The following is a 7,990-nucleotide window of genomic DNA, read 5'->3' as shown; positions in this document are numbered from 1 at the left end:
GAGCGATGGAGAACGTTAGGAAAGGCCTTTGTTTGAGGTGGACCGGTAATGACAAAAGTTTAATAATATTTTAATAATGATTGTTGTAGTAAGAATAATAAATAATGATAATGATACAAAGGTGCATGATTTTCATGTAGACTGATTAACAACTAACCGACTAATATGCTCTATGCCTTTGTGACAGTTAACTGCTCATTGTGATGGACGTCCTCCTCTACTCCACGAATGGGCCATCGAAAACAGTCCTTTGGCGGCCGGGAGAGGGCAGGAGCGTCGTTCTGCAGGAGACAGACTACCGCCCCTTTAGTCACGTTGGCCAAACTGTCCACATCTACGACGCACTCGACATTTGTGCTGATAATGAGATGCCCCCCAAGCCCATCACGGCCCTGAGCACTCTGAGGGATAAAACTCTACAGTGGCAAAAGCACCATCCCTGTCGCAACCTTCGCGTCCTCTGGTTCGGCGCGAAGCTTGACGGAGAGGACGAAGACGCACACGACTGGTACGGCAATGTTCAGTTCGCCGTCCCGACAGATGTCATGATGCACCATTGGAGAAACTTTTACCTCGTGGAAATGCTGACGGCGTCCACGCATACCACAACGCGCATTCTGGTGACCAATGCTGACTACTCGTCCGTCCTGCCGCCGTACGACCCCCGGACTCCAGGCGGGCCGTGGCGACTCACTCCAGAAGGCCGCCATGAGTGCCTGGCGGACTGCCGCCGGTACAGCAATCAAGGTTATAATGGAGACGGACACATCCTGGAGTTTATGATTGAGGTTGAGCCGTTTCAAATGTGGGCGATCATGTCTGAGTCGACCATATCCTTCAGGAGCCACGAGATGGGGGGAAATGGTGGCCCTCACGACTGCCATAAGTCTGGTAGGCTCCCCATGTGCCCGACGCCTTGCACCAGGGACGTAGCCGCTAGAAAGTTCTTCGAGGAGCACCAACGCTGTAGTATCCAACAGATCATGGCAACACCCAGGCTGTCTCCAAGCGCTGAGAAGCTCCGCATGGACTGGCTCGCAGAAACAGATTACACCTAAGTCTCCCCGGCCTTGCCATTGAACCTTTGCTTCCCTGCACTTGCACCGTCATACCAAGGCAGCGTCAGCGTCAGAAGGACCCGTCAGCAACGCCTTCACAACGAGTAGGTTAAAAAGTGTCAACTAGTGTTCGGGTTCGGCAAGAGAAAACAGAACACTAGCTTGGTAGAGTGAGGTAAAGAGGCTAGATAAACTATGAGATAATAGAGTGTTTCAAAGCTAAGTGTGCACGATTATAGATGAATACAACTTATGTTCAGGTGGTAAAAGAAAACAAAGTTAATATAGGGCAGACTAGACAATGGTCCAAAAGGGTCTGGAAAAGGTCCGGCAAGAAGTCAAATAGTAGTTAGGAAAAATCCAAAATTGCTGAGGGAAGCGGTAGACTATACGACGGCAAATCCGGGGGTCCCTCCGCGCAAGTCTCCATGCAGGCCGCCTTCTCATGCCGAGTACCTCCTGGCGGGTTCTGTCGACTTGCTCACATCAGGAACTCTGTGGGAGTCCCCTTGGCCTCCACTCCGAATCGTCTTTTACAGAAACAACCCGGTGAGCAGGGTCAGCCTCTGGGTAGCGTGCCACGTGCCCGTATAGCAGGAGTTGGCGTTGACGGACTACGCGGGTAATACGTCGCATCAGCCTCAGAGTAGTTGCCGGTTTGACACAGTCATTCCAGCGATACCCCATGATTCTGCATAGACACTTAATGCCAAAGGCATCAATCCGCCTCTCCAAGTCCCTGTTCAGGGTCCATGTCTCACAGCCACAGAGTAAGACAGGGAGCACAACCAACTTGAAGATCCGGATCTTTGTCCTTTTACACAAGTATCGACAACGCCATATACTCGTGCTGAGGGAGTCCATAACACCGTGGGCCAGGCCAATCCGCCGTAAGACTTCCTGGCGAGACCCGCCGTTGTTCTGAAGTATGCTATCAAGGTATGTGAAATTTTCAAAGATCTCATTGTCGTCGCCACACGCACGAACAGACTGTTCTATTCCATCTAACAAGCCTCCAAACACCATTACCTTGGTCTTGGCCCAGGACACCTGAAGTCCTAAGGGTTTTGCTTCCTCGTTCAAGGCCTTGAGAGCCATTAATAGAACCTTCGGCGACTCCGCAAGGATTACTGCGTCATCGGCAAACACAAGATCAATGACCCTGGTATTGCCGATAGATGCGCCACAATGGCTCTGGTCCACAACTCTGCCGTGTACCCAGTCCATACAAGTGTTGAAAAGCGATTGGGCAAGGACACAGCCCTGCCTCACTCCCGCATCCACGGGGAAGAAGCTGCACAACCCCCCACCCCCCCACCCCCACCTCCTCTCTCTCTCTCTCTCTCTTTCACATCAGTCTCAGCCCCAGAATACAGGACAGTCAGCAAACCAATAGTCCTTCCAGGAATCCCTCGTAGTGGCAGGAGATCCCAGAGTGCCTCGCGATCCACTCAATCCAACGCCTTCTTATGTATATGCGATCATCTGTATTTCCTTCTGCCTACGACTTGAACTCTTTCCAGTGGAGAGTATCAGGACACCTCTCCTACCGAAACTGACCTCTCTTTCGCCCACTCCTCTTTACTCGCTTATATAGGAGCAGTGATTAGTGGACTTTTTTCATTGTTTTCTCTTTTTTTTTCTTTTTCTTTCTTTTTTTCTTCTTTTTTTTTGCCCTTGAGCTGCTTCCTTCGCTGTAAAAAAAAAGAGAATAAGGTGAAAGTAAGAGGTGAAGAAGATCGTGAGAAGTGATGTAACGGGAAATGACAAAAGAAGAGGGGAGATATTTTTTTTTTTTGTCACCGTCTATTTGTTTATCTTTCTTTGTCTGGCTGATTCCTACACATTACTTAAGGAAATGATTTGAAATAATGTCACCAAATTCATGTCAGCATACCCTTAGGTAATTATTTCAATTATTAATGATTAAATCTTTGAAAGCATATGTGATAAATCAGACTGAATGGGTATAACGTCTTTTACTGAATCTGCATCGCCCGCCATATCGGAAGTTATCTCCTTGTGTCCTAATGCACGCTCCTCAGGCTGAGAGTGACTACCTCTACCTTCACCATTAATGCTACTGCCACCACTACCATTCTTACCACCACTTCTACAACTACTACTACTACTACTACTACTACTATTACTACTATTTCTACTACTACTAATAATAATAACAATATTGATAACTCATGATCCAGCAGCTGATTTTATACTTATAACTATCATTTTTATGTATGTTGCAATTGTTATCAACAGTATAGCCATGTCATCAAGGAGGGGAGGCAAAATGCTAAGGTGTGTTGGTGTTCGTGTTCTGCGTCTGTTCGTTGCCCGCACGAGGCGGGATTGTTCTGTGCTGGACGGAATGTCTTGCAGTTGCCCCGAGCAGATATGCTGCTGCGTGATCCTCTCAACTTCCCGGATCTTTGTTCTATTTTTAACGCTTAACTTTACATTACTCAGTATACTCATAAGTCTCTTTCTTGTCATTGTCAAGGTGACAGACTTCGTAACTTATAGTATTTATACTCTTCCGGCTCTGTCTGTCCCCCTGGCTGTGACAGCGATAAGACGTCATGAAGCGGACATGATGATTATCAACGACGACGTCACAACCCTAACCCTTGTTATCTGCGACGCCCACGAATGTGTGGGCAAAGAAAGCGCGGCTAGGAAACACGTTTACTTTCGCTAGTATTACCATCACTACTATAGTACTTTTTTTTTTTAGGTGCAGGCGATTGTTATTCATAGTGTCTGCCGTGGTGTAGGTATGACCCATGCCTGGCCCGGTGCCCCACTTGACCGAAGTCGCTGAAGTTAGGGTTGACTGAAGATCTGGGCAGCATGTGGGTAATAATCTCCCGCCACTCGGCGATGGTTGAAAAAGCAGCGTGGTTCAGTGGAACCCAAACCTATTTCCACGGGCTAACCATGCCTGCACGCTGGCCACTCGGCCACCGCCTCTACCATCATAATAATAATAAATAATGTTCATAAAAGTTATGATTAAACACCTACCACAAACAATAATGATAAAAAAATATTATTAGTATTAGTATTAGTATTTTACTATAAATTCTTCAATAATAATAATAACATTGATAGTAATAATAATAAGAACAAGTAAAGAAAAAGACATTTGTCCATTGGCGAGTATTTCCATCACTGTGTTATCACGTCTAAATCCTTAACCAGTGTGGCGGCAACCTTTAAACACGTATTAGGGATCCCGCGTAGCTGATAACTTAGATTTATTGTGGTGACGCCGCGCACGTGACTCACCCTGCAAAGCCGTTCGTGTATATAGCCTCCGGAGCGCGGCCTGGGGCTCACTTCAGCACCTTCACCTACCTCGTACCTGTCCGAGAGTTACAAAGCAATTTCCACCTTCATACTCCATTCTGACTACAGGATCTACAAAGCTGCCACGATCTGTTTGATTTCCACCTGGTCAGCAGTTTACAAAGGTGAGTCTTTTAGGTTAGGGAAGGTTAGGTAGAACATTTACACCTGACCAAGAGTTTTAAAAGGTGAGGTTGTGTTTGGTTAGGGGAGGTGGGGAAGGCGAGGTAGAGCATTGCAGTGTGTTGTTCCGAAAGTTGGTTTTTATTTACTATTTAATGATTATTCGAAAAGTCACCTAGCATGAGGGGGGATATATAAGTGATTAGTAGTATAGATAATGGGTCTTTTTTTTTGGGAAGCACAGTTTTAGTCTATCGTATTCATGTTGAGGTATAGATGAGGTTACTTCTAACTGGAGCAGTGTTTCAAAAGATCTGTTTATTCTTTACCATTAAAAAGTTCAGAAAGTTTGTCAAGCATTGATAGGCAGAATATGTGAACTTGTAATGACTGGAAACACTGACAGCAGGATATATGAGCATTTTATTTTTTGCAAGTATTGACATAATGTGACCTTTTTTTATTACTACAAACATTGGTAGACAGAATATGAGAGCATTTTATAATTTCAAGCATTGAGAGGCAGATCAGGGAATAGGGAAAAATGTTAGTGTTTCGTTGGAAAGGTAAGGCTGCGTGGCAGGTGGAAAGTATTAAGTTTACCTGAGTGTGGGCATGTGGAGTCCTACCTTAAGAACTTGCCAACCTTGCTATCGTTGCTGCTTGTTCAGTGGGTTAAATGTTTCTCAGTTATCTTCCTCTCCTCGGTATTTCATTTCAAGGCTGCAGGCAAAAGCAACTACTACAACTATTACTATTATTATTTTTTATTATTAGTGCTACTATTACTGTTCTGTTTGATCACTGACATGGTGCTGGAAGGTGTGGGCACGTGATGGTTGGGTAAATATGTTCAGTTATTTTCGTCCCCGAGCTGCGTCCTTTGCTGTCCAAAAGAAATAGTCCTCGTATGATTCACTTCCTGTTGACTCTCTTATCAGTGTTATCATCAGTGACATCGGCCGCCTCCGAGCAGAACGATAATGGTTTGGTTGTTATCGTTATGTCTGTTAATCTGTTACTCTTTGTTGTCATGCTGAAATATATCAAAATGCACGTTAACAAAGGACATATTAAAACAAACTAAACTTTTTTCTTTAAACTTCAACATTAACTCACAAAAAAACAATGAAAAGATGTTCCCGTTCTATATGTCTGTCTCTTTATCTGTTTGTGTATTCGTATGTTCGTTATTTAATGTCTTGAAAACGGGTTGACAAAAGACACAAGAGTACATGCTTCAGTAAAGTAGCGTCTGGTGACTGACTGGAGGGTGACGAATAGAAGTTGACAAACCCAACAAATTACTGACTTACTCTCTTCCTTGGCTATGGCTTGTGTGACTTACTAACCTAACAGCACCTAACGACTTACTGGCTTCCCTGGCTATGACTTGAATTACCAACTTGACAACTTACTGACTTGCTAGTTTTCCTTGTGACTGACTACCTCAACAACTTACTGACCTACTGACTTCTTTGGTTATTGCTTGTGTGACATACTAACAAATACTAGCCGAACAACTTACTGACTTATTGGTTTTCATGGCGACTTATTAACACCAACTGATCGACTAACTGGCCTCCTTGGTTATGCCTTTGTTACAGTTAGCAGGTTAGCGGCATGGACGTCCTCCTATACACCACAAACGGGGCGTCGAAAAAAGTCCTTTGGCGGCCGGGAGGGGGCAGGAGCGTCGTTCTGAGAGAGACAGACTATCGTCTCTTTAGTCAGGTTGGCCTCACAGTCCACCTCTACGACGCACTCACCATCTGTGGTGATAATGGGATGATCCCGAAGCCCATCACGGCCCTGAGCACTTTGAGGGATAAAACTCTACAATGGCAAAAGCACCATCCCTGTCGCAACCTTCGTGTCCTCTGGTTCGGCGCGAAGCTTGACGGAGAGGACGAAGACGCACACGATTGGTACGGCAATGTTCAGTTCGCCTTCCCGACAGATGTCATGATGCACCATTGGAGAAACTTTTACCTCGTGGAGATGCTGACGACGTCCACGCATACCACAACGCGCATTCTGGTGACCAATGCTGACTACTCGTCCGTCCTGCCGCCGTACGACCCCCGGACTCCAGGCGGGTCGTGGCGACTCACTCCAGATGGCCGCCATGAGTGCCTGGCGGACTGCCGCCGGTACAGCAATCAAGGTTGTAATGGAGACGGACACATCCTGGAGTTTATGATTGAGGTTGAACAGTTTCAGATAAGGACGATCTTGGCTGAGTCAACCTTATCCTTCAGGAACCACGAGCAGGGGGGGAATGGTGGCCCTCACGACTGCCATAGGTCTGGAAGGCTTCCCATGTGCCCGACACCTTGCACCAAGGACGTAGCCGCTAAAATATTCTTCGAGGAGCACCAGCGCAGCGGTCTCCAGCAGGACATGGCCACACCCAGGCTGGCTCCAAGTGCCGAGAGACTCCGCATGGACTTCCCGGCTGGAAGAGAGTACAGCTTCTAAATGTCCCCGGCCTTGTCATTGGCCTTTTTTTCTTTAGGTGCTGCTTATAGCGCCGGTAGGCTGGCTTGAAGGGCCTCTTGGACGACCCCAGTCCGTTAGTGGCGCGGGCGAATTTTATTTATAGTGTCTGCCGTGATGTGTGACTCAGGCCTGGCCCATGCTGCCCCCCGGTGCTCCACTTGAACGAGGTCGCTAGGGTTAGGGTTGACTGAAGATTTGGGCAGCATGTGGGCAATCTTCCGCCACTCGGCAATGGTTGAAAAAATCAGCAAGTTTCGGTGGGACCCGAACCGAGGTCCATGGGCTCACCACGCCCGCACGCTGACCACTCGACCACCGCCTCCCCATCGCTTTCCTGTACTTGCACCGCCGGACCAGGGCAGCGTCAGTAGGGCCCATCGGCAGAGCCTTCAGAACGGGGAAGTCAAAAGTGCACACTTGTGTTCGGGTTCGGACAAGAGAATACTGATCCTCAACATGATATTCAGAACATTATTTACAACTCCACTGTGAAGAATCACGTATTACTAGAATACGTATTTTGTGTATCTCATAGCGCAATGTGTGAGGAGGAAGACTACAAGAACATATTGGATTGTTGAGGGATGCTAATAAAAACTAAGCAGATGTTATGAAAAAAAAATGTAAAGAACTAGAAGACCCAAATAAAGAAACTTGATTATTGAAACTTTATGAAACTTTGAGGAGTATTGTATCACCTTCACTAACATAAGGAGATTAAATAAAGTGTTCAATGAATGTGTTAAGTCAATACAAGGAATATTTCAAGGTTAATGTAGGAAGATTTGCAGTAAAATGTATATTAAAACATAACAAAGATTAACATAGTCCCTCTCTACAAAATAAAAGACAACATACCAATTTTAACTTGCCAGTGTTGTGAGGAAAATAACGTAAATAATAATAGAAAGAAGATGGATAGATGGATAGGATGGAATAGTCAGGTGGAAGGAGAA

General features: G+C 46.0%; 1 protein-coding gene across 3 annotated transcripts; it reads left to right on the top strand.

The window, feature by feature from the left end:
• Positions 1-203: 203 nt before the first annotated feature.
• Positions 204-7,711, top strand: LOC126983555 (uncharacterized). 3 transcript variants are annotated; one of them, XM_050836347.1, is made up of 2 exons: positions 204-747; positions 6,700-7,711. In XM_050836347.1, the coding sequence occupies exons 1-2, from the start codon at positions 204-206 to the stop codon at positions 7,011-7,013; spliced, it is 858 nt and encodes a 285-aa protein (XP_050692304.1). In that variant the 3' UTR covers positions 7,014-7,711. The 3 variants fall into 3 exon arrangements, with proteins under 3 accessions (XP_050692304.1, XP_050692303.1, XP_050692302.1); XM_050836346.1 differs by having other exon boundaries at positions 204-788; positions 6,741-7,711; XM_050836345.1 differs by lacking the exon at positions 204-747 and adding an exon at positions 4,386-4,534 and having other exon boundaries at positions 6,140-7,711.
• Positions 7,712-7,990: the final 279 nt, after the last annotated feature.

The sequence above is a fragment of the Eriocheir sinensis genome, chromosome 54 (genome assembly GCF_024679095.1).
Source record: "Eriocheir sinensis breed Jianghai 21 chromosome 54, ASM2467909v1, whole genome shotgun sequence".
NCBI classification, from domain to species: Eukaryota; Metazoa; Arthropoda; class Malacostraca; order Decapoda; family Varunidae; genus Eriocheir; species Eriocheir sinensis.
This window is presented reverse-complemented; position numbering and strand designations above follow the sequence as displayed.